Source organism: Rosa rugosa, chromosome 2 (assembly GCF_958449725.1).
Source record: "Rosa rugosa chromosome 2, drRosRugo1.1, whole genome shotgun sequence".
Lineage (NCBI taxonomy): Eukaryota > Viridiplantae > Streptophyta > Magnoliopsida > Rosales > Rosaceae > Rosa > Rosa rugosa.
The window spans coordinates 25,729,589-25,750,167 of NC_084821.1; the positions used below are offsets into that span (position 1 = coordinate 25,729,589).

Here is a 20,579-nt window from a genome sequence, read left to right on the forward strand (position 1 = left end):
TAAACATTAACCGACAACTCACAGAAATCATCGCCTAATTGGTTTTTGGTGAGGAAGTTATAGTTGCCGCATAAACATTAAGTGACAACCCGTAAAAGTTGTCGCTCGATTGGTCTTTTGCGAGGAAGTTAAAGTTGTCACATAAACATTAACAGACAACTTACAGAAATTGTCGCTAAACCAGTTTTCAGCGACGAATATCTAGTTGTCACATAAACATTTTAACTACAACCCGCAGAAGTCGTCACCTAATTAATCTTTTGCGAGGAAGTTAAAGTTGTCACATAAACATTAACCAACAATTAGTAGAAATTGTCGCCTAATTGATATATTGCGAGGAATTAGGTGTCGCATAATGTCACATGGGCGACAATTGTCAATTTCTCGCAAATACCAACTTTATACGACAAACTGGTTGTCACCATGAAATTCCTCGCTTTTGCTATTTTCTCTTGTAGTGCTATTTCCATATCAATATTGCAAATTCAATTCCAACAACATAAATGGGATTAGTAACTGTAGTATTGCAAACTATTGCACAACAAAAAAGTCCAAAAATGTATAACACATATTGTCTGAGGAAAATTCAGTAAACACTTTTATCTAGCAACTGGTCATCTTAAAGGTATTCAGACAACATTGGCATCTAGCAACTTGTCATCTTGAAGCTATTCAGACAACATTGGCATCCAACTTAAAGGAAAAAAGGATAACAAGAAGGAAAAATACGTGTGCTATGAGGTTCATTCAAGGCAACAAATGCATCAAAGTCAATGTTATCTTAAATAACATTCAGACAACATTAGCAATTAATTATGTGCGAGGAATTTCCCTCTTGAGTAATGGGAAGCGGGCTAGTCCCCGAAAATGCTCGTTAAGTTCAAGTTAGGGTTTACATTTTTTTAACCTTTCCTCAAACATGTTATATAATGTTAAATTCAGCCAACAACAAGAAGAAAAAATGTGTGGTCTGAATTCATCCAAGACAACACATGAATCCAAAAGATTGTCATATTAATTGCATTTCAGATAACATTGAAATCCAACTAACTGTTATCTTAGATGAAATTTAGACAACATTAATCGCTTTCAAAAAGTATGGCTCTCTCATCCAGATTTCCCTGAAACGGTAAAGAATTTCTGGCATGTTCTATATTTATACAATTGTCCCTTATTTGTTTTGGCAGCATAGCTTCTATATCCTTGGCTTGAGTACTCTGAGAATGATATAGCATTTTTCTTCCATGATTTCTTTTTGATAGCAATCCTCTGAGGCATCCTCTATTAATTTCTTATGGGTTTAATGATTGGAAAAAAATAGGTAGAGTTTAGTGTCCCTATAAAAAGCATGTAGGGAAGACTAGTTCACCTCACTATAAGTCCATGCAAAATTGGATAAGCTTAAAAAATTTATTTAGAGATGTCGATAAAGTCATAAATCCATAGCCACCATAATATATAAAGCAAGATTAGCTGCGGCTTTAGGCTATTATAGAGGCTGTAAGTGTTACACTCATACCTAGAATTATCTGTTTACCGATTATTTAGATGGTAAACAATTAAAATCTTTATCTTTTACTTTCATTTCGAACTTTTAGAGGCTCTAAATGTTGACTTTATCTATGATTCACTTTTCGAAGAAACTTCTTTCTAAAAAGTTGTAGAGCACGTTAAACCGAGTTATTGGACACATAGCTCGTGAAAATCGGAGTTCGTATGAAGAAGTTGCTATTTGAAATGGAGAAGTTACTATTTCGGGAAACTTACTATAAATAGCAATTGCATCTTTCCATTTATGTTTTCAAATGCTATTCAAATGCTACTAGTGTTATTAATGTTGTCGACTCATTTGCTAAGTGTGTTTTTGAGTTAAAATCTAGTAAAGAAGTTGAAGTTGTGGAACAAACTGTTGCTACTTGCTAGGGAACTTGAAACTAGTAAATGAACTAATCAGACATGTAATTTTGCAAAGAGCGGGAGCTACTTGGTGGAGTTCATATCATTATTCTATCAAGAACTACATGAAATTGTTTAACTCAACTAGTTCGATTTTGAAAAACATGATGGATAACGGACTTAATGGCAAAATTTGAGAGAGGCTTTGGGTGCTTTAAAGCTCTAAGATCTTTTGACTTTGTGTTTTGCTTATTATTGTTGGCCAAGACTATGGGAATCATAAATACCCTTTGTAAGTCACTGCAAGAACAGTCTCAAAAAATTATAAATGTCATGAATCTAGTTTCTAGTAGGAAAGGTTGTCTTGAAAAGTTGAGAGAGCTGGTTGGGTTGATTTCTTTGCTAGTGCATGTTGTATAGTTTTGTGACATACATACAATTAATATTCCAGATTTTAGTGCTCGTCATATGAAAGGTATATGCCATTTTTCTCAACAACAAAATTATGTCACCATTGAGCATTATTATTATGTTGAAATATTCATTGTCGTAATTGATTTTCAATTGATTGAACTAAACAATAGATTCAATGAGCAAACAAGGAATTCTTTATTCTAAATTCTGCATTGGATCCTTGATTTGATTTGATTTGATTTCCAATCATTTGACATTGTCAAAATATGTGGTTTGGTTGAGAACTTTTATCCTCATGATGTCAGAAATTTGAATGATCTAAGAGACTAGTTGGATCATTTTGAGTATTAACACTCTAATTTTATAGAATTCCATGATCTAAGCACCCTTTCTGAATTATGTCAAAAATTTGTTAACATAAGAACTCCATTTTTGTTGATTGAGAGATTAGTCCATCTAGTGATGACTCTTTCTGTTTCTACATGCAACAACAGAGAGAGCATTTTTAGCCATCAATCTCATTAAAAACCGACTTCGAAATAAGATGAATGATGATTTTCTTGCAGATTTAATGATAGTGCATATTGAGAGAGAAATAGTTGATACTATTTATTCAAATTTAGTTCTTGATGAGTTTTACGCTTTAGGTAATCGAAGAGCGCAACTTAAATAGTTTAAATTTTATTTGCATTGCATATTTACCTTTGAATTGTGTTCAATTTTCCACTGTCTGATTCAAGTAAAAATATGCATTTTGTTGGGGAAAGCTCATTATGTCCCCCATACTAGAATTCTTTTTCTTGCTTGTTAAATGCCCTCACATTATCAAATATTTTTTTTTTCTCTTAAGATCGAGTTCAGTTATTATTTGATTTTAGATGATATTTTTATACATAATCTTGTTGAGGATGTAAAAATGAATATTAGACATTTTGTAATAAGTGTTATACTATTGAGATATTTCATCAAAACATAGTAGTCTATGCCAAAATTTAAAGAAGAACTTTCTTTGACAACGTAAGGTAAATTTTAGCCTACCTCAATTTGAATTCCTGACAGACATCAAATAGTTTTCATGAAGAAGAGAAAAATAGTAAAATGTTCTTTCTTCTTGACGTGAAATTCATGTGTCGACTGAGTTCAAACTGAGTTTGTTTGTGTAATCTTCATTTATGTACATGTGAATTGAAAAATAGAAAAAATGTTCTTTCTCCTTCGTGTGAAATTTAGTGAAATGTCGACTGAGTTTAAAACTGGGTGTGTCTGTGTAATCTTCATTTCTGTACGTGTGAAGAGAAAAAAGGCAAAATGTTTTTTCTCCTTCGCGTGAAATTCATATATCGACCGAGTCAAAATTGCGTATGTCTGTAATCTTCATTTCTGTACGTGTGAACTGTGAACCTAGAGTCCTACACTACGTAGTCGTATACAAACACAACCAATCATGGAGGGATGTATCATAATCTCACTACTCCAATTAACCAGTTCCGTCCCCCACTGAAAATTCTAGTATTGACCAAGGTCCACATGCACATGAACAATACCGAGAATTAACTCATGATGCATGTGGACCTTGGTCCACCCAAGACTCTTCCGACCCCCACAGGCATCAAATAGTTAAAATTTCTCCTTCACGTGAAATTCGAACAGTACCGAGAATTAACTCATGGTGCATGTGAACCTTGGTCCACCCAAGACTTTTCCGTCCCCCACAGACATCAAATAGTTAAAATCTTTCTCCTTCACGTGAAATTCGAACAGTACCGAGAATTAACTCATGGTGCATGTGAACCTTGATCCACCCAAGACTTTTCCGTCCCCTAGAGGCATCAAATAGTTAAAATCTTTCTCCTTCACACGTGAAATTCGTATGTCGACCGAGTTCAAAACTGCGCTGCCCGTCTGTAATCTTCATTCATAAAAATGAATGCACCTATGAACCCAGAGTCCTGCCCTACAGGGCCGTATACAGACAACCAATTATGGAGGGCTCCGATCGTAATCGCACTACAACTAGTGGCCGCGAACCGTTAACGCGCCCTCCTCTCCACCATCTAATGGTGGTCCCTCGCACTCAGTCTCCCACACGTATCCTAAAACAACATGGGCGGCTCTTAATCACGTGGGCCAGATGACGTCAGAAGATCTCCCATTGGTCCTCCAGTGAGCGGGTACTTACGTCATCCTGCAATTCTTCGCAGAGTAGAGGGACCCCCTCGTAAATTTATAAATTCTCCCCTACAACCTCGGGGGACGGGGGAGTTCAACAGAGCCGAGAAAGCTGAAAATGAAAGACCTGAAAGCTTTAAGCCTCCATTGAAAGTCTCAACTAGGTTTTGCTTTCCTGCTCATTTTCTTTTCTTCATATTTGATTTGGCTGTTCAAATCTTTCTTGTGCTTCTCTGCAATCTTGAGTTCTGAGGTTTGGTTCTGTTGTTTCTGGCCTGGTGGGAAGAATGTCGGTTTCAGTGAATTCATCGGACCAGGTCTGTGAGAATGGAACTGTTAAGCTACTTCCTGCTACGAATGATCACCATGGAGGTGTTATTGTGGACATGAGGGATGCTATGGAGCCTCAGGCATTTCGTACTTCGCTTAGAACTTCAATAGTTCAATGGAGGCTACAGGTGTCACTGTCTTATACTTTTTATTAATTTTTTGTTTTTGTTTTTTGTTTGGCAAGTTCTTATACTTTTTATTTGATATATGAACTTCTTATACTAATGGGTTTAATAGTTTGATTGCTTGTTTGACTATTTAGTGCTTCTTGTTCCTGTAAACCAAGGTCTTTCAGTTAGCATACCTCTCGTCAGTAGTGCTTTTTATTTAAAGATGTTATGTAATAGTAGTTTTCACACTTTTTAACAAGTGATACTTGTCATTCTTTGTGTAGTGGTTTTCAGTTGCTGATGCGATATCATGATTTTAGGCATTGGTTTATAGGGATTGACTTTTTTTGAGTTGGCTAGGATATGAATTATGAAATATATAGATGCCTATAGCTCCCTTGTTGTTTCACTCCACCCTTTTCTTCTTTTCACTTCTCTTCGTCTATACACACTCTCTCTCTCTCTCGCCCTCCCTCCCTCTACACGCTCATATATATGCTCACTATGCTGGTCCTGCAGTCCTTTAGTACATGTCAGAGTTCAACTTTGATTTGCTGCTGCTGCTGCAATCTATTACTCTTCAGAGTCCAAACTTTGAAGGAATCAATCATATTTATGTTTTTGATTGTTCCTGAATCCTGATAAATCCAATTCTATTTCTGAAATTAACTTTTGTTGGTTTTTCTAGTTGCTACTTCTACCCCTAGAGGAAAATAGGCTGAATTCCAAAGTTACAAATGCTCATACTGTATTAGTCTAAAACTTGAGATTAGAATATTAAAACCGGGGAAGAATAATAGCAAAGTAACAAAAAGTGGTATCAGGGGTTTAATCAGGCAAGTTCATTCAATTTGGGATATTGATTTGATTTGATTTTGGATTAGCTTCTAATAATGAACTAGAATTCTTATTACCTTTTCTTTCCTCTTTTGTTCTCTATCTCTCTATTTTTGTTGGTTATTTATCAGACAATAGGAATAATATGGTGTACTTTGACACGTTTGATAAAGAAATGATGGTTTGTTACATCATTCGAAGAACAATCATAGGTTACTCATTTTGAGTTGTACTTGTCATCCTTATGTGAGAGGATTCAAATGCTGCTATCAATGGCTTTCTTCACAAATTGTCTTTCAACTATGGTGAAGGTGCCCATTCTATATTGTTTGTCATATACTGTGTATCCATCTACTTTTATGTTTAGGTACGTGTTCTTGTCTCTGTAGGCATATGATTAATGGCAACAGTGTTTATTTCAACTTTTATGAATATTCAAATTTATTCTATCCTCTATCAATGATTTTTTTTTTTTCATATACTCTATGCAGGGAAAGAAGGGAGTTTGGATAAAATTACCCATCGAACTTGTAAATCTTGTTGAAACGGTAGTTAAGGTAATTACTCTGCGATGTTATTAATTTGTGGCATAACTGTTTTCATGCTAGTTTTGGTATTTTCAACCTACCATGTTGATTCTGATTTCTGAATTGCATTTATAACAAGGGAAAGATCTACAAATCTATGTTGCACATGCACTTTGTCTGATCTTCCTTATTTCATTTGTGGATTGATCTACAAAATCTATGAGAAATATTATCATTGTTTAACTTTCATATAATGTTGTTAGGTCTTAGGTTTCATGTTCATATTTTAACTGTTAATCCTAGTAACTATATTTTAGTGTCTAGTTAAATCAAAAGCTAACAAAATCTAGAGCCTGGAGCCCTGGAATGGTCCCTGAATTAGTACACTGCATATTTTCTGTAAGAGTGTTACCATGAACTTTAACCTGAAAACTGAAAATTCGACATCAGAATCAATTTCTATTTTTCTTCAAAAGTTTATATTTGGGAGTTAAGGTAGCTAGAGCGGACACATATAACTCAGTGATTGCTTTATGTCATGTTCTGTCCATTGATCCTGATAAATCTATTTGCTTGACTTATATCTATTACTTTGATGACAGGAAGGATTTCACTACCACCATGCTGAGCCACATTACCTCATGCTTGTTTATTGGATTCCTGAAACCACTAATACTATACCTGCAAATGCTTCACACCGAGTTGGCGTTGGTGCTATTATTTTGAATGATAAAAACGAGGTACTCCCTCTCATCTACTAATGTTTAATCGTTTGGACAAAATTACTAATGTTTAATCGTTTGGATAAAAGTAAAACAGTAGGTGCTATCTTTTGAATGGCAGTTTAAATTAGTCTGCTCTCTCTCTCTCTCTCTGACTGGAATATCCTGTTCTAATTCAGTCCATGTGCATACTGTACATGTAGGTCTTTCATTTTCTGCAACCTTGTCATCATCATCTGTTGTTGGTTTTGAAATAGATTTCTTCTACATAGATGCTTGTAGTCCAGGAAAAGAGTGGCAGGTTACAAGGAACAGGTGTGTGGAAAATCCCTACCGGTATAGTTGATGAGGTATCTACCTTAACTAAGCAGTATTTTATTCAGGAGTGCAATTATTCCTACCCGCCTATCTTACTTCCCCCACTCACCTTTCATGAGTGGAATTTTCAGTTGTGGCATGGAAGTCACAATGAAACCATCCCCCTGCAATAAATATCTCTTATTCTGTATCACATAAGCTAATCATCGTAATCAAGTTGTAGAAAGAAAGAAATAGAAAGAGATGAGTATAACCTTATAGGATGTACAGAAAACTAGCAAATAACTGGTATAATAGGTTTCACCTTCTGCTGAGAGAACAGACTTGGTGTTTATGAAAGAAATTAAAATGGTGGAAGGAGATGAGTGGATGGGTATCATAATAATTGTGGGTGGTGGAAGAGTATGTAGTGGATGAGTGAGTGAGTTAGTTTCTTTTCTTTGGTCTAAGTTAATTCGTAAGGGGCAATATGGAATAACAGGAAAGAGCGTTTTCTTTTTCCAGCAATTTAGTGAGGGCGGGAAATATGAGAAAGGGTGGGAATAGCAGCATTCTTAATTATTTGTAAACTGTTATGCTTGTTACGGCCGGACATTAAATAAGCTATTCAATTACAGGGTGAGGATATTACTGTGGCAGCTGTAAGGGAAGTTAAAGAAGAAACAGGAGTAAGTTATCAATTTCCATGTATCTATATTATATTTACTCCTTATAGTTTATGATACCAATATGAATGGTGTGATGAATTCCACTGGTTTGCACCGCTTCAGATTGATGCAGAGTTTTCAGAGGTATTAGCATTCAGGTACAAGTTTTCAGAGTCTTGAATTCATGCATTTTTTTTAAATTTTTTTTGAAATCAACTCAATTATAGATGGCAAAACTAAATCATGTGTGCCAACAAGTCATGAAACATGATCTGGATGCAAATTATACTGGTATCCTTAATTGTGGACCGATATCTTTGATCGATTCAGGGATGTGACTGAAAGGTGCTTCATCTTAAACATTTTCCAAAACCCTAGTCACGTGATTATAGGATTAACTTTAGCAATACCATCATGATGTAACCTGCTTTTGTCATTTGGGTGAATTATATCTGCATCCACCAAGTGTTCTCCAACCATAAAACAATTTCAAATTCCGAGTTTTTCAATACACCATCCATAATCTTACCCTTATGTAAACTTGTTCTTTGTTCTCCTATGCCAACGCCAGTGCCAGTGGGCAAAGGCCAGCACTTGGGTGCTGGTCATATCTTGTTGATGCTCAGGTGTTGACCTTCAATTATGAAATTTTCAGCTGTAGAATTATAGAAAGTAAACAATTCAATTTTTGCTAGGCAAAGTAGCAGATTTCATCTCTGACTGAGTAAACAGCACCCTCTACTCCTCTAGAATAAGTAGATGGTTCTTTTGCTCCCATTCAATATTTGACCCTTTTCCTTCAAACTCATATCTCAAGCCCTCTTTCTAGTAAAACAAAAATGCTCAGAGGAGTACCTCTAGAGAGATTCTGAAATCACGCAATTGATTGCATAGCGTTTTTTCTTTCTTTATTGGCTCCAGTTTTGCTTCTCATTAGCATGGATTTATTGAATTTCAAATCTTTTCTTCTACTTTACAGATGTAAACCATGGTGTAGATTCTAATCCTACATACTTTCCTGTTTCCTACCTATAGGCAAGCACACAAGTTATTTTTTGAGAAGTCGGATCTGTTTTTTGTGTGCATGATGCGTCCTCTATCCTTTGACATCCAAAAGCAAGACCTAGAGATTGAGGCAGCTAAGGTAAATTTTTGTTGAAAATGCGTTCTGACATACTTCTGAAATTAATTTCTGAAAATCGAGTTATCAGTACAATTTGTCCACTTTATCAGTTATGTTTCTTGTACATGCCTAAATTCGAATGGTCTCATATATTTTAGAGTGAATCAAGTAACTGCATAAGAAAACTGACCATAACTTTGTGGCATTGTTTTTGTTTCATGTAGTGGATTTCACTCGAGGAATTCGCAGCTCAACCAGTCACCCAAAAACATGGGCTCTTCAAGTGCATCCATGAGCTTTGCTTGGCAAAAGTAAAGGGGAACTATGCTGGATTTTCTCCACTGTCTATAGAATCATTTTTTGACGATAGGTTGAGTTATTTTTATTTAAATAGGCAGGAGATTCAGTGCCTAACTTCTTCGGTTCAGTCCTAGATGCATGTTTCATTATCTCTATAACTCTACATTGTTTTGTAATATTAAGGTGTCATTCCTTCTTTGTTGCTCCAAGTGTGTTTTCTGTCTCTCATATTTCTTCTTGTCACCAGCTGTGTGACACAATTTAACTTTGTTTACTTGGCTCGTTAAAGAAAGCAATAAGAAACAGACAGAAAGAAGATTGTGTTGAGTTGAGAACTTGAGAATGGTCCTTTAGTTTACATTTGTTTTGGCTTTTTTTGTTTTTTCCGATGAATAAAAGAAGGTTACCAACAAAAATCCCTAGCACAGCCACAACCCAGCTGCTCAAGGAGAAAATCAACGGTATGATCCTTCCTTTGCAGCTTGTTTTGGCTTTTGATTTGAATGGGAAGTGGAGTTTTGCTATCAACTTGTTTTCAAACTCTTTCAAGCTGATGTGGGACCTGTATACATGAAAGGGTGAGTCATTTTAGAATTTTCAAAAATAAAAATGTGAAAGATTTTTCTCTCTTCCTTTATTTTTTATTTTTTAAGTTGTCCATATGTAGAACAGTAGAAGCATATGCATGTAAATTGAGGCTTCCAGGCTCTTCTTGTACATAATTATGACAAATGGTCTGCCATGCGGCAGCAAATCCGGGTTTCAGGAATAAAAGCTGAAAGCTCCAAACCAGAGAGAGAAAGAAGCTAGCAGCTGGGTTTTTATATATCTGAACAAAATATCATCATTGTAATCCCACCTCTTTCTTCTGATACATCATAGCTAGCTCTCTTACCAGAACCAGGAGGAAGAAGAAGAATGTTTCCTCTGAAACTCGCTGTGTTTTTCACAGCACTGTGTTTGTCTGTCTTCTCCAACCTTGTTTTCATCAAGGAGATCTCTGGAGACGCCACACCTGCTTCTCCTAGTGCTAATTGCGTCACTTGCACTACATGTCAGTACCCATGTCCTCCCGCAGGAGGGGACCCCTTATATCCCCCACCTCCACCATCACAAACCGGAGAGTACCAGCCACCGCCACCGCCTCAACAGCCTAGTCATCAAGGAAAATGTCCCCCAGGTCAGTATCAGTGTTGCCAATACCCTCAGGGATACTCCCCTCCGGGCCCGATTCCTCAGTACCTCACCCCTCCAGGGACCTTTGGAGGAGGAGGAGGAGGAGGATATGTGCCTTACCCTTACAATTCGGCTTCTTCGTCTCCTTTGTCAGTCTTGCTTTCAGTACTTGTGATGGTGCTGTTCTCAGCTGCTGTTATCTTTTAAGCTTGGGATGGTCTATTCTGTGGCCTTGTTATGTAAATGTTTTAAATTCGATCTAGTAGGCAATAAACCCTTGTTCCATCGATGGGTACTACTATTCATACCAGCTGATGATTACTGTAGTGAGTCTACAATTTGGGTTGATAATAATGGTTAAATTGAGCACTGAGCAGGGATGGGTTTCATGTTATATGTACTTAATGTTAGTTTCTCATTCTTCCGGTATTAGCACTTGTTGTTTTTACGTGTTAAAAACGAGAGACACATAGTTGTATGCTACTCATGATATAGACACATGGTTGTATGCAATTCGTGATACCGAAAGAAAAATTCAGTCGGTGGAAGGCGTTCTCTAATGCCATGTAGCAGAAGAGCTTCCATCTTTGTGCTATGTAGCTGGCATATACTACTTTTGCTGACACAAGAGAGCCCTCTATTTGAACACGTACTTATCCACTTTGTATGTTTTTTTTTTATGAGAGAATACCAAAACGCTCTCTGGCGAAATTTGCGCATTATATTCGTGCTTTACAAGACGTTGTTTTAGGGTCTAGCGTTTTCAGTTAAATTGGGATTGCAAATAATTGTCCAAGGAAAAGATATTATATATATGGGTGCGGTTATTGTCACTCTACCTCTTTTTTGTTCACTCTACTCAGTTATTACACCCTATATTTTAATTTTAGTTATTCAATTTACTTATCTAACTCATTTATCTTTTCAAAAATATCTTTATATGACATATCTAATTAAATAAAATTTAGTAATTAACTCATATATCTTTCTAAAAATATCCTTATAACATGTAATTTAAAAAAAGAAAAAATTTATTAACGAAAATCTCTCATATAATTTATTTTTTTTTTATTTTTTTTTGAAGAATATCATGTCGATATATTAATACTCAGGCCAGAAAGGACCATTACATATCCTCCCTCTACCATCTCTGGGTAGATAAAGAGTTTGTGGTAAACCACAGCGATACATAGATTATGACAAGACCCGCCCCGAATTCCACCCTGGAATCCGAAGTGGCCCTGCGGGACCCACCTTTAAAGGAGATTTACCAAAAATTTCGGCATAACCTCCCTTAAAAATGGATAACCCAAAATCCTGCGGAAAACCAAAATTCACTTCTAATCATCCAACCATAACTCCTGGAGCCACCCTGCTCCCAAATTCCTCCAAATCCGTCTCAAAGTTAAAAACATCATACATAATCTCCGAAAGGTACAAGTTACTACAATCACCAAAGTTAGGCCATAGACCTCAAATATAATACATATAAGTTGGGTCACATATCCCTTAGTAATCAGAGCATTCTAGGAATATAAATAAACAAGGAATACAGTAGGTTAACCAGGTAACCTACAGAATGTGATGGCGGAAGCAGGTACGGTCACTATGGCTCACCCTCGTACACCGAGCAACAGTACTGCAATCTGGGCATTTGAAACCGAAGGGCCCAGGGGAAAGTACATAAAAACGTTAGCGTGAGTGGACAAAAATAAACAAATATAAACCAAATGGATTTTATACTTTCCCACATTTTCGATATATATAAAATCCGGATGCATGCAACATTTATAAAACACTTAAGAAAATAATCCGAAAAACGTTGAACTCTAGAAAACCGACTAGCCCCGCTAGTCACAACAACAGAGTAAAAGATTGAAATTTCAATACTCGAAAATATAAGTCCAGCCCCGCTGGTTAAGAAAACTCAGACTAGTCCCCGCTAGTCAAAAATAGTATAAGTAGGGGAAGATGATAGCCATACGAATAAGCCACTCAGGCTTGGTTGGGTGATAGCCTCCCAGGCTAAAGAACTCCCATAACTCCCGTAATATACCCTTACGCCACTAAGTGTAGCGATAGGATACTGGGCTACAGAATTACTGTCACAGAGACAGTAACCTGCGCCACAAAGGCGGAAGGGCTACGGTGATCCCATCACCGCGCCACAAAGGCGGAAAATCAATGCTAGCATGATAAAATCACCCCTCAGTATGGCACAGGGAAACATAACCGAAAATCCAGTAAATCCAAAATACATAAGGCTTCCCCCATCTCTCGTAAAAGAATTTCCAACGACGTGTCCCACACGCCAAAGGTATCTCCAAATCAATGGCAGAAAGGCGAGATCAAACAAAATCAAAATTCTCAAACCGAAATCATTACTAAGGCATTCCCAATGCCAAAACCAAAGATCGAATAAATAAACAAGAAATAATTCCATCGAAATCCCATTTCGAAAATCTTTCAGAAATCTCAAATCGATGAATGAAATTAAATATGAAACTCCGGAAATCAACATAAATCACAAACTCGAATCCGAGCATAACGAATTAATATCCGAAATTCATGACCGAGGTAAATCATAATCCATCTCAGAAAATCATTATTGAAAGCAAATCCATGAGATAAACCAATAATCAAATTCCGGAAACAAATAATATGCTTGAAAAGTAATATGATAATTAAATAAAGAATTAATTCAAGAAATAAACGCATGCATCATTATTTAAAACAAAAGTCCACTCACTATATATGCTCAATCCTGACGTCGCTCGGTATTTTCCTCGTACGAAGACTCCTCTCGCCCTGTACGAATAACAATCATAAATATGTATAATTCACAGGACTGAACTTTAACTTTACGATACTTATAATCGGAAATTCAAAATAATCCCCCCTCCTAAAACCGACTTCTCAACACTCTACAACATCCATCCTTAATACTCCGTCAATATTCAATCATCGATAAATTAATTCTCGAGTGAATTCGAAATAATTCCGGCATTCGAATTCACGCAAACCGTTAATTATACAATTTAAACTCAATCCGAAATTCCTCCGATGTCAACCAAACTTCACACATTACATTCTACAATCATTAACTGGTATAGGGGATTAAAACGACATCTAAAACCCTGCTATACGCGCCTCCACGCGCTACCTACAGTGGCGGCGCGTGGGGACCACGCGCCGGCGGCGACCTTCTCCGATGACCACCAAATTCCGGCAACAACATCATCTCAACAGACCCAAACAACTTCTCAACTACAACATTGATCAATTTTACCTCTAAGTGGCCGAATCGAGCCGGTGAAGGAAAGCCCCGAAGCTCCAAGAACCCTAGAATGGAAAATTATCAATTCGGCTTCTACAATGCAAATTGGAACGAACCACCTTAGGGAAAATAATCACCATCAAAAACCGTACCTTCGATGGGAATATGGCGGCCGGAGGTGGCCGGAATGGCCGGAAATCGGCAAAATCCCAAAACTGCAACCGAGGAGGAATTTCCTTCGATCCGAGCTTTTCCGGCCAAATCGTCCAAAGATACCTCCACAGACGTGACCGGGGGAAGAAACCGAGCTTGGGGGTAGCCGGATTCCGTCGTGGGTCGGCCGGAGGAGGAAGAAACCGGAGGTAACCAGTTCGGGCCGAAAGGGGAAAGGGTCGGGGGAGAAGAGAGAGGGAGAGTTACCGGGTTTCCGAAAATGGAAACCTACAGTGGTAACTTTCCATATTTATATTTTTGTTACCATGAACAGTAACTTCACATTTTAAGCTATAACTTCCACATACGAACTCCGATTTTTACGTACCACATATGCACGCGCTCGGTTTAACGTCCTCTACAACTTTCATGAAGGAAATTTTCTCAAATTAATAACTCATAAAAAGTCAATTTTTTAACCACCCCCCTAAATGTTAAAATTAAAATCGTGAACGGTAACCAATAAGAATTTCATGTAACTCGGTAAAAAGGTATATCAGGTGTGGGGTGTAACAGATTAGGTCCGATCATTTGACGGTACCCATGCTCACTTATTTAAGCAAGCCTATACACTATGAAATAACATAGTAAATAAGCAAGCCTAAGGTAAAAACTCATAGTTGCCCTAAAACAATAGGAAATTAATTAGAAAGCAAGAAAACTAACTAAATAGAATAGCCCAAAAGGCAGCCCAAATAAAAGCCACAACCCAGCCCAGCAGGTGGATCAGCACCCGGCCCAAATCTTCCCCTCCTCCACGTTCTTGCAACACATACAGCAGGCTTCCCTGCCTTCGGTCTAGGCCACCGCCACGACCATCACGCCGCCAAGCCCACGTCGCCTGCACCATGCCGCCACGATCATCAACACCGCCACGACCATCAATGCCCACGCCCACGTCGCCTGCACCAACGCCGCCACGATCATCAACACCACGACCACGCCGCCTGCATCACACCGCAATGACCACGCTGCCACGACCAACAACCTCCAAGCTCCACCTCTGTACATCCCACCGCCACGCATCGGAGGCTCTAAATCAGACCCCGCTGCCTCAACAAACCTACAGAAGCGGCAGCGACTTCTCAGACCACCAGAGCCATAGTCTCAAGACAGTCCCGTCCGGCCGCACTCTCCACACAACGACGAAGCCAGAGGCTTGCCATGGGCGGGCATATAATTTATACTAATAGAGAAAGTAAAATAATTAAAGTTTTCTAATAAAATTAAAATTGATTTTATTTTATTTTTTCTTTCAATTTAAATGTTCATCTATTTCAATTCATGTCAAAAAATTAGTAAGTTAACAGCTATGAGCAAGGAAGAAGAGATTGATTTTTATTTTAAAAAAAAATGGATTGATTTTTATTTCAAAAAAAAAAAAGGATTGATTTTTTTTTTCGTGTTTTAAATTTTTATTTTCGGTGTTCACAAAAGGTATTGTAAAGATTTTGATGAAGTTAACACTAATGAAGTTTTATATACACATCTCCAATTGCTTAATGCACACCCCCTATATTAACAAAAATGAGTCCACAAAAATAAAATAAAAATTGACCCGGGTTCGAGGTGTCGATTCCATTAACATGAGAAGTCAATTCCATTAACAAAGTGTCTATTTTATTTTCTATTCGTTTATTTTTATTTTTACTCACACCTCGGATTTCGGGAAATATTTAAAAAAAATTGACCCGGGTTCGAGGTGTGACACGATAATAGCAGACTGAGACATCTTGTGGTTCAGCTGGATCATACCCTTCCCGAGACAGCTGAAACACTCAGTAGTTCCAGTATAACCCTTGGTGAGTAGTCTCTCTCTTGTAGGTAAGAGATTATTACAAGATCGCCAATTGCATATAAGAACCTTACCCGGAACTTTTGCCTTCCAAAGTTGTTTCCAAAGCTCCTTGAATGGATCTCCGTTTGAAGTGGAAGCAAGAGCATTTTGTAACACTTTTTGCCTAGCAATCTAATATGCAAATTTCATAGAATAAAAACCTTTCTTCTCTGGACTCCAAATATGACGATCAGAACAAGTACGTCTCCCAAGTGGAAAACACAATATTTTTTCTGCTATGTCATGTGGAAAGAGAGCATGTACAGAAGCTGTAATCCATTCTATGGCCTCCTCATTAATCAGATCTGCCATAACTTGAAATTCAGTATTTTTCGATTGCTGAAAGTGAACTTGAGGATACACTGAAATCCACTTATCCTGCCAAATGTTTACTGAATGGCCATCACCTATGTTAACGTTAGTGACCGAGGGGGTCGCTAGTTAGCTTAAGTGAGAGAGAGAGAGAGAGAGAGAATGACACAAGCGAAGTATAGTGGTTCGCCTCCGCATGAGCGGGAGACTACGTCCACTTGAATGTTGTACTAGTGTGTGTTGAGCCTTGCGGCCTAACATGATTACAAAAGTGTGTTGTAATGGAGTGAATGTGTGTTGTGGGAGGGGGGGGCATTCCTTTTATAGATGAAGGAATGCCCTTTCTCTACTTGTTCTTCGATGTGGGACAAGTACCCACATAATTCTAGTCTAGAAAGCCTAGAAGCATGTAGAAAGTCATGTTTGTGGAGGCATGTTGGCAAGGGCGGGAAGGTGGCTTCCCGGTGGCGGATTTGCGACTTCCGGATACCGCCGCGTAGCCTGAACATAGGGTTACACGATGCATGTCTCGGTTGGGCCTTGCCATGTCTTGTGGATGTCCCAAAGTAGGTGTTACTTATGCTTGGTGATGTAGTAAATACTCCATATTATTGGAGGTATGTACAAGTCCCCGAAGTCCCCGAGTAAGAGTAGCTTCTTGGTTGGGGAGTTCAAATCACGAAGTCATCAAGCATAAGTAACCGGGCGGTACGGAGCCCCTACAAGTCCCCGAACTCCGTAAGCAAGGGACTCGTTAACCTGTACAATCAAAGACAAGAAGACAGGCATATGTAGAATGCTCGTTGCATTGGGCAACAAGATGTGAGTTGCATCGATATGGGTTGGCATATATAAACGTATGAGGTGCGTGATACATGTTGATGTATACACGCGAATGGGAATGCCGGTACTAGTGTGTGTTGAGCCTTGCGGCCTAACATGATTACAAAAGTGTGTTGTAATGGAGTGAATGTGTGTTGTGGGAGGGGGGGGCATTCCTTTTATAGATGAAGGAATGCCCTTTCTCTACTTGTTCTTCGATGTGGGACAAGTACCCACATAATTCTAGTCTAGAAAGCCTAGAAGCATGTAGAAAGTCATGTTTGTGGAGGCATGTTGGCAAGGGCGGGAAGGTGGCTTCCCGGTGGCGGATTTGCGACTTCCGGATACCGCCGCGTAGCCTGAACATAGGGCTACACGATGCATGTCTCGGTTGGGCCTTGCCATGTCTTGTGGATGTCCCAAAGTAGGTGTTACTTATGCTTGGTGATGTAGTAAATACTCCATATTATTGGAGGTATGTACAACCTATTTTCCACTACACTCTAGCTTTCAATATCGGTCTTCTAGTGACGATACTCTTCCATGAAAAAGATGGTGAGTCTCCCAACTCTGCCTCCTAAAAAGAGTTATTAGGAAAGTACCTAGCTTTGTATAACCTTGCAATGAGTGATTGAGGATTGGCAACAAGTCTCCAAGCTTGCTTTGCTAGCATGGCTAGGTTATATGTATACAGGTTCTTGAATCCCATGCCACCCTCCTGCTTTGTTAAACACAATCTTTCTCAACTTCTCCAATGTATTTTACTTTTATCATCAGTGTCACCCCAAAAGAAAGAAGCACACAACTTGTGAATGTCATCACATAGTCCTTTTGGCAAGAGATAGCAATTCATGGCATACAAGGGCATTGTTTGTGTCACTGCTTTGATCAAGATTTCCTTGCCTACACAACTAAGAATTTTGCTTTTCCAATTGATGAGCTTATTTGTTAGTTTCTCCTTAATATACTCAAAAATAACAGTTTTTGATCTACCAACTCTCAATGGTAAACCTAAATACCTATCATGCTCATCCACTCTTTCAACAGCTAAGATGGAAGCCAATATGTTCTGCTCTTCCATGTCCACATTATTGCTAAAAACCACACTTCTCTTCTGATAATTCACCTTTTGACCAAAGCCTCTTTCATACGTGTCAAGGATCTCTTTAAACCTATAACATTCAACTTCATTAGCTGTGCCAAATATGAAGCTATTATCTAGCAAAGAAAAGGTGATGGAGAGTTGGAGCTTGTGGACACATTTTAAGCCCTACAATAGCATTGTTATGAATGGCCTTTGAGATCAAAGCAAACAACCCTTCTGAACATAGAATGAACAAGTAAGGTGACAATGGATCACCTTGCCTAATGCCTCTTGTGGGAATAATTTTTGCAGTTGGTTCACCCTGAATGAGGATCGAATAAGTAACTTGTGTAATGCAGCTCATAATCATTTGGACCCAAGAAGATTAAAACTCAGCTTCAGTAACATTGCATGAATGAACTGCCATTCCAAACAATCATAAGCCTTGCTTATATCGAGTTTCAAGGAGGAAAAAAAAAAAACTGTTTCTTGGCTTTTAAGTTGATGCATGAAATGAGCAGCTTCTGTGGCCACTAATGTATTATCAGAAATTAAACGACCTGGGACATATGCACTTTGGAGTGGTGAGATGATCTCAGGTAGTATAGTTTTCAATATGTTGGCAACCACTTTGGAGGCAATTCTACAAATCACATTACATAGAGCAATTGGCCTAAAGTGGGCAGCAACTTTAGGAGATTTAATTTTGGGGATCAAACAAAGATAAGTATAATTTGACTCTTGCCATGACTCACCCTTCTCCAGAAAATTTCTAATGGCAGTACAAACATCCATGTTCACAACATTCCAATATTTTTGGAAGAAGAATGGTGACATACCATCTGGGCCAGGACTTTTGGACGGATGCATTTGAAAGAGTGCAGCTTTGATTTCATCATCTGTATAAAGCTGGAGAGGAGTGTCATTCATGCTGCCGGTTACTTTTATTGGTGTAGCATTAATCACAGTGTGAAGTGCACTAGAGTCACAACCTTCCGAGGAGAAGACCGACCTAAAGTATGATAACAATAATCTTTGGATTTCAGCCAGTTCCGATTGCCATTGTCCCTGCTCATCATTTAGTCTCTTAATGGTATTTCTGCTTTTTCTATTACTAGCATGCTGATGAAAAAAGGCAGAATTTCAGTCCCCATCTTTGAGCTAGTAGCCCTAGATCTTTGCCTCCAGTACTTCTCTTGCTGTGACAGTAAATGACTATACTTGGCATGCAAGGTTCTTTGCTCTTCATATTGATCTGGAGAAAAAGGCAACTTCATAATGTCATTTAGTTTCTCATGTATCACTCTCGTTCCAGCCCTTTGTTTGTCAAAATCCGTCTTGTGCCAATGAACAAGTTTCTAACCAATAGCTTTGAATTTGAAACCAATTTGACTCAAGGCATTTTCTATAGTAGGCAGCGCCCATTCCTTTTGAATGATGTCAATGCAGGTTTGATGTCCATGCCACATCTCCTCAAAACGAAAGAGCCTATTCACTCTTCTACACTGCACTTTTTCAGCACTAACTTCCACCAAAATAGGGCAATGATCCGACTCTGATGGATTGAGGGTGATCACTCTGCTAAATGGAAAGAGACTCCGCCATTGCAAGGTTTGAAAGCCCCTATCCAGGCTTTCTTTGGTATATTTGTTACTCCATGTGAATCTGCTTCCCACAAAACCCATCTCAGCAAAACTGCAGTCAGTCATAGTTCTTCTAAACATCTCCATTGGCATGGCAACATGCTTTGGACCTGTGACATAATCTCATTAAAGTCTCCTGCCATAAGCCATGGAAGAGTACATGGCTCTGCAGCAAGAGATTGGATGAGGTCCCAGGTTTGCGTTCTTGCATCTCTAGCAGCAAACCATAAATACCGATAAACCTCCATTTTGTTGTATCCCCTGGTTTTCCAATAACAACGTCAATATGATGAGCAGATGAGGATCTAAATTCCGCATGAGTGTCATCATTCCACAATAAGGCTACTCCTTGAGAATCTCTTTGATGTTAGAAGCAGATATTGTCTTTGAATCCCAACTTTTGAGTGATAGAGTCGATTAGGGTTTTCTATGCTAGTGTTTCAGCAAGAAAGATGAGATATAGTTTGCAAGCCTGGACAAGATCTACCAGGGCTCTTTGAGTCTCGAGGTTTACTATCCCTCGACAATTCCAGACTAGAATACTACCTTGCAGCATGATGGGAGGAGGACTGCCAGAGTTTGGTGGCAACGTACGTAGACGGCGCTTGGGGTTTTTGATGACTAACTTGCTTGTGATTCTACCTCACTCACTTAGGTTAACCCCAAAGGCAAAAAGGGAGACTAATAAACTATGACGGATGTATTTTGAGTTTAATTAAATGTTGACCAAACATATATTAAATATAAAAAAGCACACATGATAGATGCCAAAATTGCATTAAAATTGAAAATATAGATGCAACGGGCATCGAAAAATAAATC

The 20,579-nt window shown here is 38.3% G+C and overlaps 2 protein-coding genes across 3 annotated transcripts; both read left to right on the forward strand.

Moving 5' to 3' along the window:
- Positions 1-4,497: 4,497 nt before the first annotated feature.
- On the forward strand, positions 4,498-10,998 carry LOC133728633 (nudix hydrolase 10-like). 2 transcript variants are annotated; one of them, XM_062156057.1, is made up of 9 exons: positions 4,498-4,643; positions 4,766-4,937; positions 6,248-6,313; positions 6,886-7,023; positions 7,278-7,355; positions 7,941-7,991; positions 8,094-8,128; positions 9,006-9,114; positions 9,318-10,998. In XM_062156057.1, exons 2-9 carry the CDS (start codon positions 4,767-4,769, stop codon positions 9,525-9,527), a joined length of 858 nt encoding a protein of 285 aa, XP_062012041.1. In that variant the 5' UTR covers positions 4,498-4,643; position 4,766; the 3' UTR covers positions 9,528-10,998. The 2 variants fall into 2 exon arrangements, with proteins under 2 accessions (XP_062012041.1, XP_062012042.1); XM_062156058.1 differs by lacking the exon at positions 7,278-7,355.
- Positions 10,312-10,776, forward strand: LOC133730588 (uncharacterized). Its single transcript, XM_062158149.1, has one exon. The coding sequence runs from the start codon at positions 10,312-10,314 to the stop codon at positions 10,774-10,776; it is 465 nt and encodes a 154-aa protein (XP_062014133.1).
- Positions 10,999-20,579: the final 9,581 nt, after the last annotated feature.